This window comes from Schistocerca serialis, chromosome 5, assembly GCF_023864345.2.
Source record: "Schistocerca serialis cubense isolate TAMUIC-IGC-003099 chromosome 5, iqSchSeri2.2, whole genome shotgun sequence".
NCBI lineage: Eukaryota > Metazoa > Arthropoda > Insecta > Orthoptera > Acrididae > Schistocerca > Schistocerca serialis.
The window spans coordinates 57558753-57576242 of record NC_064642.1 but is presented as its reverse complement, the minus strand read 5'-3'; the positions used below and the strand labels follow the sequence as shown (position 1 = coordinate 57576242).

Sequence of the window (17490 nt, the reverse complement as noted above, 5' to 3'; positions counted from 1 at the left end):
TTCCTGATCTTGCTGCAGCTGGCTCCATTATGCCACACAGCCCTCCTCGATCTCAGCCTGAAAAGAAGAAGAAACATAAGTCCCGGGACAAAGAGCCTCTGGTGTCACCGGAGGTCCCTTCCCCGGCTTCACAACCGGATTCTGACCTGTCGTTTATGGATGTCGCCCCCTCCTTGTCGGTGACAGGTGGGGACCCGGCGGTATGACTGGATTTAGCGTGTTCAGCCCTCATTTAAACCATCGTTCTGTGGTTCTCCAATGGAATTGTAATGGCTACTATCGTCACCTTCCGGAATTGAAATCCCTTCTTTCGTCCTACTCAGCAGCTTGTGTGGTTCTCCAGGAATCTCATTTTACTGATGCTCACTCACCGACCCTCCGTGGGTTCCGTGTTTTCTGTCGAAATCGGGTTGGACCCTTGCGGGCTTCTGGTGGCGTTTGTACGTTGGTCCGTACAGACATTGCTAGCACGTGGATTCCTCTCCAAACTACATTGGAAGCAGTTGCTGTTAGGGTCCACTTAGACTCTGCAGTCACAGTATGCAATCTTTATCTCCCTCCTGACAGGACTCTTACACCTGCTGCCTTAACCACCCTTCTTCAGCAACTTCCTCCTCCCTTCCTCCTCCTTGGGGATTTTAATGCTCATCATCCTTTGTGGGGCAGTGCCTTTCCCTCTAGACGAGGTCTTCTTATCGACCAATTTATTGCAGACCACGACCTGTGCCTTCTTAATGATGGCTCCCCTACTCATTTCAGTGCTGGTCATGGTACCTTTTCTGCCATTGATCTTTCTCTTTCTTCTCCCTCTCTCCTCCCTTCATTACACTGGTCGCCACACGACGACCTTTGTGATAGTGACCATTTCCCGTTGATTATCACGCTCCCTTCCCGCTCCCCGATGGAGAGGTTACCTCGTTGGTCTTTCCACCGCGCCGATTGGCCTCTATATACTGCACAGGTCGAGTTTTCTCCCTCTTTGTCGGGTTGTATTGATGACGTCCTACGTGACGTGTCTGACGCGATTGTTCGCGCTGCTAACCTTGCTGTCCCGCGCTCATCTGGACAATTTCGTCGTCGGCAAGTCCCGTGGTGGAGTACGGCCATTGCCATTGCCATCCGTGATCGCCGTCGAGCTTTGCAACACTTTAAGAGGCACCCATCTGTAGCCAGCCTTTCTACCTTTAAGCGCCTTCGCGCTAAAGCCCGTTATTTAATCAAACAGAGCAAGCGGATATGTTGGGAACGATTCGTTTCTTCCCTTGGTTCCACTGTCCCTCTGTCACGGGTATGGGCTACACTTCGCTCTCTCCAAGGTTGCCATCGGCAGTCCACCCTCCCAGGCCTTCACCTCCCAGATGGCATTTGTACGGACCCATTAGTTCTCGCAGAACATCTTGCGACCCATTTTGCAGTGGCATCAGCGTCGGCCTCCTATCCAGCTGCTTTCCTTCATCAAAAACAGCAGGCTGAAGCTGTCACCTTATGTTTCACCACTTGTGAGTCAGAATCTTACAACGAACCTTTCACTGAATGGGAATTTCTTTCTGCTCTATCTGCTTCTCATGATACGGCTCCTGGCCCAGATTCCATTCATAACCAGCTGCTTCAACATCTCAGTGCTCCACAACGGCACCATCTTCTTCGGGTGTTTAACCGTATCTGGCTCCAGGGTGACTTCCCTTCTCAGTGGAGGGATAGCATTGTGGTTCCTGTCCTTAAGCCTGGTCAGAACCCCCTATTTGTTGACAGCTATCGGCCAATTAGTTTGACCAATGTTGGTTGTAAGTTACTTGAACGGCTGGTAGCCCGTCGGCTCACTTGGGTCCTCGAATCTCGGGATCTATTGTCCCCTTACCAGTGTGGCTTTCGAGAGGGACGATCTCCAATCGATCATTTGCTTCGCTTGGAATCCGCAGTTCGGCAGGCTTTTTCCCAGCGCCGCCATTTGGTTGCAGTGTTTTTTGACCTTCGCAAGGCCTATGACACGGCCTGGCGCCATCACATCTTACTAACCCTTCATCAGTGGGGTCTTCGGGGCCCACTCCCAATTTTTATCCGCCAGTTCCTGATCCATCGGTCATTCAGAGTTCGAGTTGGTACTGCTTTTAGTTCTCCACGGACCCAGGAGACGGGCATCCCACAGGGTTCTGTCTTGAGTGTCCTTCTTTTCCTCATTGCTATCGATGGACTTGTGGCCTCTGTCGGTCCCTTGGTCGCCCCTGCCCTGTATGTGGATGATTTCTGCATTTGGGTTAGTTCCTCCTCGATGCCATCTGCAGAACGGCAGCTCCAGGTGGCTATACGGCGTGCCTCTGCATGGACCCTCTCCCACGGGTTTCAATTCTCTCCTTTAAAATCGCGGGTGGTCCACTTCTGTCGCCGTACTACGGTCCACCCTGATCCAGAGCTCTATCTCGCTGCACAAAGATTGCCTGTGGTTCCACAGTTTCGTTTCCTAGGTCTTCTTTTCGACAACAAGCTCACTTGGCTGCCCCATATCAGACTCCTGAAGGTAGGATGTTTCCGTAAACTCAATGTCCTTCGCTTCCTTGCCCACTCCTCCTGGGGTGCGGACCGTTCCCTCCTCCTCCGTCTTTATCGTGCTCTAGTTCTGTCACGTTTGGACTATGGTTGTCAAGTTTATGGTTCAGCTGCTCCTTCCACGCTGCACGTGCTGGATCCAGTCCACCATCGTGGTATCCATTTGGCCACCGGTGCCTTCCCTACTAGCCCTGTTGATAGTCTCCTGGTTGAAGCTGGGATCCCCCCCCCCTTTCTGTTCGGCGGTCCCAGCTTCTGGTGTCTTATGCCCTTACTATCCGTTCTTCTCCCGCTCATCCTTCCTATTCTATCCTATTCCCAGACCATGGGCGTCGCCCGCCTGACTCCCGCCCTCGGGCGGGTTTACCGGTTGGGCTGCGCCTTGCGTCTCTTACCCGTGATTTTCGGCTTCCTTCTTTGTCCTGTCTTCCTCGCTCCCTCCCCTCCACCCCTCCTTGGTTAGTTCCTCGGCCTCGAATTCGGATGGATCTCCGCCGCGGTCCGAAAGATTCCATCCCCCCAGTGGTGTTCCGTTCCTTTTTCCGCCAAATTTTATGGGAGTTTCGGGATGCTGTTGTTTTTTACACTGATGGTTCTAAATCTGCTGATCATGTTGGGTATGCCTTCACGTCCTTTGTTGGAACGGAAAATCATCTACTGCCACCCTCATGTGGGGTGTTTACTGCGGAATTGATGGCAATTTCCCGGGCCCTTACCTTTATTAAACAATCCCAACACAACCGCGTTTTGTTATGTACGGACTCGATGAGTGGCCTTCTTGCTATTGACCGGTGTTTTTCGCGCCATCCCTTGGTCTCTGCCATCCATGACCATCTCGCTGATCTTCACCGTGCTGCTTGTTCCATTGACTTCCTATGGGTCCCGGGCCATGTGGGTATCCCGGGTAATGAGCTCGCTGATCGTTTGGCTGGGGGAGCAGTTACTTACCCCCCGTTTTCTGTAACCCCTCCTGCAGCGGATTTACGGCTTCACATCAAATCCCACTTTGCACAGTCATGGGCCAATTCTTGGGAGGCTACTCCACTGTCTAATAAACTTCGTGCCATTAAGGTGAATACAGGCCCATGGCGTTCTTCCTTTAGCCTCTCCCGCAAGGACTCGACCACACTGTGTCGTCTCCGCATTGGCCATACCAGGCTGACCCATGGTTTCCTTTTGCGTGATGAGCCACCCCCGCTATGTGGTTGTGGAGCCTTCCAGTCAGTGGCCCACATTTTGGTTGAATGCCCCCTTCTTTTGGCTCTGCGTGCTAAGTACAGACTCCCCCACACTTTACCTTTGATGTTGGCTGACGATTCCCGGATGGTCTCTCTGGTTCTAGGTTTCCTCCGGGAGAGTGGTTTTTATTCTCAGTTTTAAAGTTTTTAATCTCCCTCTGGTGTTGGGGCAGGGCGGTGAGTGTTTGGGTGTCTCCCACTGTAGGCAGTGTTCAGAGATTCCCGATTCACCTCCCTGACCGGAAACCTCTTTCTTTCCCTTTTACTCTGTTTTCACCCCTTCTTTTTAAGGCTTGGTTAGTTTTTCTATTCCCATACGTACTTTCTGCATTATAGCAGTTGTACCTTTTAAGTCACAGGTGGTCTTGCCTATGCTGTTTCAGCATAGTGTTGGGTTCGTTCTCTTGCCACCTTCCCTCATTTGTTTTTACTAATGACAACGTGACTGCCCTTTTACGTTTCCCCTTTCTCCGTTTTATTTTTCTGACTATACTGAGATGTCCCGTTAGCAGAATGGAGTCTATTTGAAACAAGGGACTGATGACCTTGCTGTTTGGTCCCTTTAACCTCAAACAACCAACCAACCAACCAACCGTGGGGAGAGCCCCTGGTCGGAGTGGGTGGTATCGGGGCGGACGTTTCGCAGATGAAACGTCAACACGTATCAGGTCGCTCTGCGGCCGAGTCTTTCTAAAGAAAAGGTACCGTTTCTAGTTCTCGTTCTCCTGCCCTTTCCCCCCTTGGCCACTCCATGGGAGGGGGGACAGGCCCGCCGGCTTGGGGCGAAGTACTTCCCCCGCTATTTGGTCTGTTCTCGAACCGATGGGGGGACGTTCGCAACCTCCAAGCCCATGTTCTTTGTTCAGCACATTGAGGACGTCTTCGGGGAAATCGAGGCTCTCAGCAAGATGCGTTCAGTGTCCGTTCTTATCAAGACCACCTCCGCCACACAGTCGGCGGCGCTCCAGGCGTGCGACCGCCTAGGGGACATCCCAGTATCCATTGTCCCACATCTGGCACTAAATAGGACGCAGGGGGTTATTTTTCATCGTGACCTCCAGCTACAATCTGATGAGGAGCTCAGGGCCAACCTGGAGCGCCGCGGCGTGTATTTCGTCCGGCGAGTCCAGCGCGGCCCCAAAGACCGTCGCATCGACACCGGGGCCTTTATCCTCGCCTTCGAGGGGGACGTTCTCCCAGAGAAGGTCAAGGTGATGTGCTATCGGTGCGACGTGCGACCTTACGTCCCGCCTCCTATGCGCTGTTTTAGGTGTTTGCGCTTTGGGCACATGTCATCACGGTGTGAGGCTGAGCCCCTTTGTGGCGATTGTGGACGTCCTCTTCGTGAGGAACATACATGCACCCCACCACCTCGGTGCATTAATTGTCGTGGCGTCCACTCGCCTAGATCCTCAGACTGCCCCGCCTATCAGAAGGAGAAAAAGATACAAGAAATTAAAACTTGGATCGGCTCTCTTATTCTGAGGCCAGGAAGAAATATGACCGCCTTCATCCCGTGCCATTGACCACTTCGTTTGCCTCAGTTGTGTCCACTCCTTCCGCGGTATCCTCACCCCTATCCTGTCCCCCCTCCGCCTCCTCCGCCCATCAGGGGGCTCTGCCTCCGCCTCCCAAATCCCTCCCTTCCAAATCCTCCTCCCCCGTGGCCCCCACCCCCTCTGCCCCAGGGGCCACCCTTCCTCCTCCTCCTCCCCCCCCCACACCACCTGAGAAGCGATCCTCTTCTCAGGCGTCCATCGGGGAAACGTTCCGGACCCCAGCTTCCGAGGTCCGGCGTTCCAAAACGGACCCCGCGCGTGAGGACCTTCTTCGGGTCCAGCCCACCATCCCTGTGCCTCCTCGGCCTTCCAAGAAGGCCTCAAAGAAGAAGTATCTATCCCCCTCTCCACCCCGGCGCGTTTCGTCTGACGCTTCATCCGTGAGTCGCTGCTCCCGGCCGTCCTCAGTTTCGCCGGGACGCTCTGCTGCCAGGCGCTCCGCCGGCCTTTCGTCAGCAAATGATGCGGCCCCTCCTACACAATCAGGGACAGCGGCCGCAGCTGGCGACGAGTCGATGGAACCGGATCCGCCTCCCGTCGGTTGTAGCGTTGTTCCCTCGCAACCTGGCCCTCCGCGGCCGTCGAGGTGACCAGCTCTTCCCCCGTCTCGTTCCCCCAACTTTTTGACTAGTGATGGCGTTGTTTCATTGGAACATAAGAGGTATTCGATCTAATCGGGAGGAATTACAACTGCTCCTCCGCCTGCACTGTCCGCTCGTCCTTGGTCTCCAGGAAACCAAGTTGCGCCCGACTGACCGTATTGCCTTTTCCCACTATACCTCGGAGCGGTATGACCTCGCCCCTGTGGACGGTATCCCAGCTCATGGTGGGGTCATGTTGCTCGTTCGGGACGATGTCTATTACAATCCCATCCCATTGACCACCCCACTCCAAGCAATAGCTGTCCGCATTACTCTTTCTGCTTTTACTTTTTCAGTTTGTACCATCTACACTCCACCGTCATCTGCTGTTAGTCGGGCTGACATGATGCACCTGATCGTTCAGCTTCCCCCGCCGTTCTTATTGTTTGGCGACTTCCATGCCCATCATCCCGTTTGGGGCTCTCCTGCATCCTGTCAAAGAGGCTCACTCTTGGCGGATGTCTTCAACCATCTCAATCTTGTCTGCCTTAATACCGGCGCCCCGACTTTCCTCTCGGACTCTACTCATACCTACTCCCACTTGGACCTCTCGATCTGTTCTACCACTCTTGCCCGTCGGTTCGAGTGGTATGTCCTTTCTGACACCTATTCGAGCGACCACTTCCCCTGTGTCGTTCGTCTCCTGCACCACACCCCATCCCCATGTCCTTCGAGCTGGAACATACTGAAAGCTGACTGGGGACTTTACTCCTCCCTGGCGACCTTTCCGTACCACGATTTTCCCAGTTGTGACAGTCAGGTCGAATACCTCACGGCTGTTATTATCAATGCTGCCGAACGTTCCATTCCTCGTACTACTTCTTCTTCACGTCGCGTTTCCGTCCCCTGGTGGAACGAGGCTTGTAGGGACGCTATCCATGCTCGACGACGTGCTTTACGCACCTTTCGCCGCCATCCTACATTGGCGAATTGTATTGAATACAAACAACTCCGAGCGCAATGCCGTAGAATCATCAAAGACAGCAAAAAAGCTTGTTGGGCCTCTTTCACCAGCTCTTTTAACAGTTTTACTCCCTCTTCCGTCGTTTGGGGTAGCCTGCGCCGGCTGTCGGGCATTAAGGCCCACTCCTCGGTACCTGGCCTGACCTCAGGTAATGAGGTCCTTGTTGATCCTGTGGCTGTCTCCAACGCCTTTGGCCGCTTTTTCGCGGAGGTTTCAAGCTCCGCCCATTACCACCCTGCCTTCCTTCCCAGGAAAGAGGCAGAAGAGGCTCGGCAACCTTCCTTCCACTCGCTGAATCTAGAAACTTATAATGCCCCCTTTACTATGCGGGAACTCGAACGTGCGCTTGCACTGTCCCGATCCTCTGCTCCAGGGCCAGATGCCATTCACGTTCAGATGCTGGCACACCTTTCTCCGGCGGGCAAAAGCTTCCTTCTTCGTACCTACAATCGCGTCTGGACCGACGGTCAAGTCCCCAGGCGTTGGCGTGACGCTGTTGTTGTTCCTATACCCAAACCCGGGAAGGATAGACACCTTCCTTCTAGTTACCGCCCCATTTCTCTTACAAGCTGTGTCTGTAAGGTGATGGAGCGCATGGTTAATGCTCGGTTAGTCTGGATTCTTGAATCTCGCCGACTACTTACTAATGTCCAATGCGGCTTTCGTCGCCGCCGCTCCGCTGTTGGTCACCTTGTGACCTTGTCGACATTCATCATGAACAACTTTTTGCGAAGGCGCCAAACGGTAGCCGTGTTCTTCGACTTGGAGAAGGCTTATGATACCTGTTGGAGAGAAGGTATCCTCCGCACTATGCACAGGTGGGGCCTACGCGGTCGCCTGCCCCTTTTTATTGATTCCTTTTTAACGGATCGAAAGTTTAGGGTACGTGTGGGTTCCGTATTGTCCGACGTCTTCCTCCAGGAGAACGAAGTGCCTCAGGGCTCCGTCTTGAGCGTAGCCCTTTTTGCCATTGCGATCAATCCAATTATGGATTGTATTCCACCTAATGTCTCAGGCTCTCTCTTTGTTGATGACTTCGCGATCTACTGCAGTGCCCAGAGAACATGCCTCCTGGAGCGCTGCCTTCAGCGTTGTCTAGACAGCCTCTACTCATGGAGCGTGGCAAATGGCTTCCGGTTCTCTGCAGAGAAGACGGTTTGTATCAACTTTTGGCGATATAACGCGTTCCTTCCGCCATCCTTACATCTCGGTCCTGTTGTTCTCCCATTCGTGGACACAACTAAGTTTCTAGGGCTCACGTTGGACAGGAAACTGTGTTGGTCTCCACATGTCTCTTATTTGGCGGCCCATTGTATACGTTCCCTTAATGTCCCCAGAGTTCTTAGCGGTTCATCTTGGGGAGCGGATCGCACTGTCCTGCTTCGCTTGTATCGGTCCATAGTCCGGTCGAAGCTGGATTATGGGAGCTTCATCTACTCGTCCGCTCGGCCATCCCTCTTACGCCGGCTCAACTCCATCGACCATCGGGGGATACGCCTTGCGACCGGAGCCTTCTACACTAGTCCTGTCGAGAGTCTTTATGCTGAAGCTGCCGAATTACCATTGACCTACCGGCGCGACGTACTGCTGTGTCGGTATGCCTGCCGGCTGTTGTCTATGCCCGACCACCCCTCTTACAAGTCCTTCTTTGCCGATTCTTTCGACCGTCAGTACGGGTTGTATGTGTCTGCCCTGCTGCCCCCCCGGAGTCCGCTTCCGTCGCCTGCTTCGACAATTGGATTTTGCCCTCCCTACCACCTTCAGAGAGGGTGAGAGCCCGACACCACCTTGGCTCCAGGCTCCGGGTCATATTTATCTCGACCTCAGCTCACTCCCGAAGGAGGGTACTCTGGCTGCAGTGTATTGCTCACGGTTTGTCGAACTTCGTGCTCGCCTTGCCGGTCACACCTTTATTTACACCGATGGCTCCAAAACTGACGATGGTGTCGGCTGTGCCTTTGTCGTCGGGGCCGCCACCTTTAAATACCGGCTCCTCGACCAATGTTCAAGCTTTACGGCCGAGCTTTTTGCTCTCCATCAGGCCATTCAGTATGCCCGCCGCCACCGCCATTCATTGTACGTACTTTGCTCTGACTCACTCAGTGCTCTTCAGAGCCTTGGAGCTCCCTATCCGGTCCATCCCTTGATTCAACGGATACGGCAGTCCCTCCATTCTTTCGCTGATAATGGTGGTTCTGTCAGCTTTCTGTGGGTTCCCGGACATGTAGGAGTGCCTGGGAATGAGGCTGCGGATGCTGCAGCCAAGGCTGCAGTCCTCCTGCCTCGGCCAGCCTCCCACTGTGTCCCGTCATCTGACGTTTGTGGGGATGTATGTAAGAGGCTTGTGTCGTTGTGGTGGGATGCTTGGTCATCCCTCCGAGGAAACAAGCTCCGGGCAGTCAAACCGCTCCCAACTGCTTGGACAACATCCTCCCGACCATCTCGGCGCGAGGAGGTCCTTCTGACCAGGTTGCGGATTGGGCATTGCCGGTTTAGCCACCGCTACCTGCTCTCCGGTGACCCGGCCCCGCAGTGCCCTTGTGGTCAGGAATTAACAGTGCGCCATGTTTTATTGTCGTGTCCCCGTTTTAGTCAATTTCGTGTTGTCCTGTCCCTGCCATCTACTTTACCGGATGTTTTAGCTGATGACGCTCGAGCAGCTGCTCGTATTCTGCGTTTTATAACTTTAACTGGCTTGTCCAAAGACATTTAACCTTTTTACTTATTTTATCTGCATCTTTGTCAGGTCCTTCTGGTGTCCCCCATCCCCTTGAGTTTTAACAGATTCCATGTGCTCTAACAACAGTGACTGGGCGCTAATGACCTCAGCAGTTGAGCGTCCTTAAACCCAAAAAAAAAAAAATATGAAAACAACTAAGCCACACTTTCAAAACCCCAAAGGAATACTACAAAGCTATTTACATTGAAGTTTGTGAAACGGTGCAATCTTACATTACTAAGTGGCTTGCATTTAGTAAACAGAGGTGAAACAAATTTGGAAAAATCGACTGAGTTTTTAAAAAATGACCTAGACATCGAAAGACTGCGTGCTTACACTTGAATAAGTTAGCTAATATCGCTAATAAAAAACAACTTGTCTTAAAAAACGCGTGACATAAGAAAGTACATTACACAAGAGCCCGCAGTTGGAGAAATGTTATGTGAACAGCAGAAAGGTCATTTAGCAGCCTTAGATGTCTGAAGTCATATCTCCGATCAACAATGGAACAGAAGCGATTGAACAACTTGGCTGTTTTTCATGCCCACCAAGATGTTTCGGATGAATTGGATATCCAACCAGTCATCAACGACTTCATATTCAGTAATGCAATCAGGCGGTCGACATTTGCACCTTTCTAAAGACAATCGAGCTCTAATAATGGCATTTAGAGCAATATTAAAAATCTTTATAAAATATAGAATTCAATACATACATAATGTTAAATTTTCAGTTTCAAAATATTAGTACTGTATTACTATAGCTGTTCATTTTTATTCTCTTAGAGTGGTTTTCATTTTTTGGAAAAAGGGACCGATGACCATCGCAGTCTGGTCCCTTTAATCCCACAAACCAACCAACCTATTACTATAGTGCTGTATTAGTTATCTTCAAATACCTAGATATTTTTAGGGTGTAAGACCCAAATAAAACCCGCTATTTACATACTTTTTGACTGAAAGTATTAGGCATACTGTATTAACTTTATTAACTGTATTAAAGCCTTAACTTTAGGATATTGTTTTCATTTAATGAACCTTGAACCTTATTCAAAGTAAGTTTAAATGAACTATTTCACTCCTTAATCAAAGTGCTATTACTGTGTGACAGCAATATTTTATGCTTTATTCTTTTAATGATAGTTTAGGATTTATTTAAATACAATTTCAGTCTTTTCAGAGCTATATCTTTACTGCTCTGTAGTAGTCTATATGCAGGATTATTACTGTAAATTAAGTTAGCTTTTTATGAAAGTACAGTGGGTGTTTGTTTTGTTTCTTTTTTCAAAGCCAAAAAGTGTGTCAGCCATGTCGAGTTTCCCGGAGTGTCGAGTTATCGAGAGTCCAGTTTTCTGAGTTCTAATGTTGATCATATGACTCTAAAATGCTTTAAAAAAAATTTGATGCTGTTGTGGTCTTCAGTCGTGAGTCCATGCTACTCTATCCTGTGCAAGCTTCTTCATCTCCCAGTACCTACTGCAACCTACATCCTTCTGAATCTGCTTAGTGTATTCATCTCTTGGTCTCCCTCTACGATTTTTACCCTCCACGCTGCCCTCCAATACTAAACTGGTGATCCCTTGATGGCTCAGATGATGTCCTACAAACCGATCCCTTCTTCTAGTCAAGTTGTGCCACAAACTTCTATTCTCCCCAATCCTTTCAATACTTCCTCATTAGTTATGTGATACAGCCATCTAATCTTCAGCATTCTTCTGTAGCACCACATTTCAAAAGCTTCTATTCTCTTCTTGTCCAAACTATTTATCGTCCATGTTTCACTTCCATACATGGCCACACTCCATACAAATACTTTCAGAAATGACTTCCTGACACTTAAATCTATACTTGATGTTAACAAATTTCTCTTCTTCAGAAACACTTTTCTTGCCATTGTCAGTCTACATTTTATATCCTCTCTACTTCGACCATCATCAGTTATTTTGCTCCCCAAATAGCAAAACTCCTTTCCTACTTTAAGTGTCTCATTTCCTAATCTAATTCCCTCAGCATCACCCAACTTAATTCGACTACATTCCATTATCCTTGTTTTGCTTTTGTTGATGATCATCTTATATTCACCTTTCAAGACACTGTCCATTCCATTCAGCTGCTCTTCCAAGTCCTTTGCTGTCTCTGACAGAATTACAATGTCATCGGTGAACCTCAAAGTTTTTATTTCTTCTCCATGGATTTTAATACCTACTTCGAATTTTTCTTTTGTTTACTTTACTGCTTGCTCGATATACAGATTGAATAACATCGTGGACAGGCTACAACCCTGTCTCACTCCCTTCCCAACCGCTGCTTCCCTTTCATGCCCCTTGACTCCTATAACTGCCATCTGGTTTCTGTACAAATTGTAAATAGCCTTTCGCTCCCTGTATTTTACCCCTGCCACCTTTAGAATTTGAAAGAGAGTATTCCAGTCAACATTGTCAAAAGCTTTCTCTAAGTCTACAAATGCTAGGAACGTAGGTTTGCCTTTCCTTAATCTAGCTTCTAAGATAAGTCGTAGGGTAAGTATTGCCTCACGTGTTCCTATATTTGTACGGAATCCAAACTGATCTTCCCCGAGGTCGGCTTCTACCAGTTTTTCCATTCGTCTGTAAAGAATTCGTGTTAGTATTTTGCAGCCATGACTTATTAAACTGATAGTTCGGTAATTTTCACACCTGTCAACACCTGCTTTCTTTGGGATTGGAATTATTGTATTCTTCTTGAAGTCTGAAGGTGTTTTGCCTGTCTCATACATCTTGCTCACCAGATGGTAGAGTTTTGTCCGGACTGGCTCTCCCAAGGCCGTCAGTAGTTCTAATGGAATGTTGTCTACTCCCGGAGCTTTGTTGCAACTCAGGTCTTTCAGTGCTCTGTCAAACTCTTCACGCAGTATCATATCTCCCATTTCATCTTCATCTACATCCTCTTCCATTTCCATAATATTATCCTCAAGTACATCGCCCTTGTATAGACCCTCTATATACTCCTTCCACCTTTCTGCTTTCCCTTCTTTGCTTAGAACTGGGTTTCCATCTGAGCTCTTGATGTGCATACAAGTGGTTCTCTTTTCTCCAAAGGTCTCTTTAATTTTCCTGTAGGCAGTATCTATCTTATCTCTAGTGAGATAAGCCTCAACATCCTTACGTTTGTCCTCTAGCCATTTTGCACTTCCTGTTGATATCATTTTTGAGACGTTTGTGTTCCTTTTTGCCAGCTTCATTTACTGCATTTTTATATTTTCTCCTTTCATCAATTAAATTCAATATTTCTTCTGTTACCCAAGGATTGCTACTAGCCCTCGTCTTTTTACCTACTTGATCCTCTGCTGCCTTCACCACTTCATCCCTCAAAGCTACCCATTCTTCTTCTACTGTATTTCTTTCCCCCATTCCTGTCAATTGTTCCCTTATGCTCTCCCGGAAACTCTGTACAGCCTCTGGTTTAGTCAGTTTGTCCAGGTCCCATCTCCTTAAATTCCCAGCTTTTTGCAGTTTCTTCAGTTTTAATCTACAGTTCATAACCAATAGATTGTGGTCGGAGTCCACGTCTGCCCCTGGAAATGTCTTACAATTTAAAACCTGGTTCCTAAATCTGTGTCTTACCATTATATAATCTATCTGAAACCTGTCAGTATCTCCAGGCTTCTTCTATGTATACAACCTTCTTTTATGATTCTTGAACCAAGTGTTAGCTATGATTAAGTTGTGCTCTGTGCAAAATTCTACCAGATGGCTTCCTCTTTCATTTCTTAGCCCCAATCCATATTCTCCTAGTATGTTTCCTTCTCTCCCTTTTCCTACTGCCGAGTTCCAGTCACCCATGACTATACATTTCTTCAATTTCTTCGTCATCTGCAGAGGTAGTAGTCATATAAACTTGTACTACTGTGGTAGGCGTGGGCTTCGTATCTATCTTGGCCACAATAATGCGTTCACTATGCTGTTCGTAGTAGCTTACCCGCATTCCTATTTTCCTATTCATTATAAAACCTACTCCAGCATTACCCCTATTTGATTTTGTGTTTATAACCCTGTAGTCACCTGACCAAAAGTCTTGTTCCTCCTGCCACCGAACTTCACTAATTCCCACTATATCTAACTTTAACCTATCCATTTCCCTTTTTAAATTTTCTAACCTACCTGCCCGATTAAGGGATCTGACATTCCACACTCCGATCCGTAGAACGCCAGTTTTCTTTCTCCTGATAACGACATCCTCTTGAGTAGTCCCTGCCCGGAGATCCGAATGGGGGACTATTTTACCTCTGGAATGTTTTACCCAAGAGGACGCCATCATCATTTAAACATGCAGTAAAGCTGCATGCCCTCGGGAAAAATTATGGCTGTAGTTTCCCATTGCTTTCAGCCGTTCGCAGTACCAGCACAGCAAGGCTGTTTTGGTTAGTGTTGCAAGGCCAGATCAGTCAATCATCCAGACCGTTGCCCCTGCAACTACTGAAAAGGCTGCTGCCCCTCTTCAGGAACCACACTTTTGTCTGGCCTCTCAACAGATAGCCCTCCGTTATGGTTGCACCTACGGTATGGCTATCTGTATCGCTGAGGCACGCAAGCCTCCCCACCAACGGCAAGGTCTATGGTTCATTGGGGGGAGGGGGGGGTAAAAACTTTAAAATTCGCTATTTTTCATCTAAAATTTAGAAAATTTCCTGGGGCAAGACTCCCAGTATGGGGCCCCACAATATTTTTTATAAGTAGGCGCTCCTGCAACTGGAGCCTGTCACACCAGCCCAATTCAGAGTTTGTGTGCAGATTCAAGTAAACCACCACACCAGATTTGGCAGTGCTGCCTTCTGGCTCAACAGGCCCTGAAAATCCTAGCACTGCCTCAGTCACCAGTGTTCAGTGCATGGGCCACCCCAACTTTGAGCGGCTGTTCAGGAATTGGCCCTATGCAACCAAGCCATTTGGGTACATGCTCATTCATGGATCTGGATACATCAGACCTCTAAATACGTGGCAAAGGATGGAACAAATTTCCATCAAAGAGATTTTAAGCTTGAAACATTGCAAGAAAACTTCTACTCCAGATGTTTTTACAAATCTGTTTTCTTCAGTTGTAAGTATGAGGCAAAGAGATAGTCTTTTGCTGGGTGCCTGGACGCATCAGGGTATAGGGAAATGCCATGCCAACAAAGAAGTGGTGTGCGTCAGTGTGCCGTTCTGTTGCCAGCCGTCATCTCATTGTCTGACTGAAGAATTGTGCATCAGTGGGAAACCAAATAGTCGCAAGTGGCGAACAGCAAATTGCAGTCACTGAAATTGACCCCGCAGGCATGGTTGACTTCGTGCCAACCACACTGCTGGAAGGAAGTGTTGCTCGCCAGATTGCACATGGAAAATACTAACCACTAACATTTGGTTCGTCTTAGTCATGAACCGTCATCACTCTGGTGTGCCACTTTTGGTTTTGCGTGTTTTGGCTACATATGTTCTATATGTTGGTGTAATGGCACCCTCAGTTTTGTTGGAGCTCAGCCCACCATCCTTGCTTACACTGACACCAGTGCAACATCAGTTTTGAAATTTTGTAAATTGCTGTCTCATCCCTAAAGTGATGGAGATGGGAGGGTCAGTGTGTGCTGGATCGATAGCCTGCCCCACCAGTTTTGCATTTTTATTAATTGATTTTTAGTGTCATGCTTTATTGCACCATGACAATTGTTTTTTTAATATTTGATAACTAGACTTTCATGCATTACACGCTGCTTGCCTGTGGGACAGTCTTCTTCTCTTATCCTCCTTTTCATTTTAAGTTAAAGTGTAAGGTTCCAAGTGAGTTGGGGTCTTTTCTTCCAGATATTTGATTTGTGTGTACATAATATTTTCAGAAAAATGAAAACAATTATATTCATATGTTTGTATTTCTGTTCAGGTATCTCATCTGAGTGAGAGCCAGTTAAAGCTGTATGCCGAGGTAAAGTTCCTGAAAAAATTACATATTCTATTGGTAATTATGGTGTTATTTTTTGGAACACTTATTACATACCTTCTAACCCTTGAAAAACAATATGGGGGTCAGCACTGTTACAAACAGTAGAGTCTAAAAGTGTAAGGGTGTGTGTAAGGGCGTGTGTGTGTGTGTGTGTGTGTGTGTGTGTGTGTGTTTGTTTCACACAGTAAAAGTGATTTGCCTCTGTAAAAAGAAAGATATTTACCTGTGTAAAAATGTAAATCTTTCACCAGTATTTTTATAAGCAGTTAGTATTTGCTGTTTTCTCTATTTTTATGTGAAGTTTGTATACCTGTGCTTCCAGTATTGTCATTTTTCAGAGAAAATGTGATTAGAAAAAATGTATCTAGTCAGCTCTGCCTCTCAATATCTCAGGCTAATGTCAAAATAATATATTTATATCTTCATTTTTATATTGTACAAAATATGAAATGGGCACAAATATTTTAAGAAAAGATCAAGCCCAGAAAAGGTGATCATTGGGATGATTTACTTTCCTTTTAGTAATCTTATTCCATAGTGTTGCAGGAACTTCCTGATACAGCTCACATTTGTAATAATGTGTTTTTTTTATACATTTTGTTTTTGCTGCAGCAGCATGTCCATGATAATTTTGTTAAACTGCATTTAATACTTCTAACAAAAACAGTCTTACTTATACTAAAGTTTTAAAAGTATGTGAAGACTGAATTTTTTTATTTCTGTTTATCTCTAATGGTACATTTAAGATAATTGCAAAATTTTTTAATACCAATATAAACATGTTATACTCTATGTAAAATATAAAAAAAGAGAGGAAAATATTTGGATTATATGTAGCACTGATTTTGTGTATTGGACATAAAATTTTGAGTTAAAAATATTTTGTTTTTCAATATTTAAAATGTTTATTGAGAATAGATTTTTGAAGTTTTGAACTGACAGCTGGTCCAAATAGAACATTCGTGCCATATTTTTCCCTTTCTTATTCTATCACAAAAAAGTAAATATGATTATAGTTTTGTATGCATTATAATTTGTAGGAAACATTCTGGAGAATGAATGCTGTGATGTTAGACCACATCTGCAACAAAAACATAAGACAGGAAAAAGGTTAGAAAAGATCAGTGTCAAGACAGTATTATTTAATGATCACACTGTCCGCCTGCATTCGAAAAGTGTAGTTATACTGACCTTTACAAATCATCTTCATGCTAATACTTCTTACTTAAACTGGATTACCTTGCCACTAACAATATGGAGAGGAACAGAAGTTACACCTGGCACATTCAAAATATGCTCATATGTACAGAATTGATAGTGCATTGTTTCTAATAAATGTACGCATTGGTGTTTTGAACCACAGGTAATGTGGTGATGGAACAGTGTTGAATTTGTCACATAATGAGATATTAGTTTTTGTTTTGCACATGTCAGTCTGAACTCCTTGTGAACTTAATCGCTAGTTTGTAACAAAAATACATTCATTACAATATAGCATATAATAACAAAACTTAATTTCTTGCTGTGATTATAAAATGAGAATTTGTGCTTATACAGCCTTTAGGTATATTCAGTGTAATAAAATTATCAATATTTTGTTTTCATGAGAGCACCTGCTTTCAGAAAACCCATCACTGAGCTGCTACAACTTTTTAACTCCTCATGTTGTGTTAAAGGAATTGCAAACATAATAATTAGGCTCAGGAGGCTTATGTTGATGGAAACGAAGAAGAACCTATTCTTTAGTAAGCTTGAGTGTAAATCGTTTCGATATTATGAAAAGGAGTGTTGCTACTCACGGAGACGCTGAGTCGCAGATAGGCACAATAGAGACTGTCACAAATAAATAAAGCTTTCCATTAAGGCCTTCACTG

The 17490-nt window shown here is 46.8% G+C and overlaps 1 protein-coding gene across 1 annotated transcript in view; it reads left to right on the top strand.

The window, feature by feature from the left end:
• Positions 1 to 17126, top strand: part of LOC126481568 (motile sperm domain-containing protein 2-like) — a 113418-nt gene extending 96292 nt beyond the window's left edge. The window contains exon 10 of the mRNA XM_050105421.1: positions 15557 to 17126. Coding sequence (XP_049961378.1) covers positions 15557 to 15721 — 165 coding nt within the window. The 3' untranslated portion in view covers positions 15722 to 17126. The remainder of the gene's footprint in view (positions 1 to 15556) is intronic.
• The last annotated feature ends 364 nt before the right edge of the window (positions 17127 to 17490 follow it).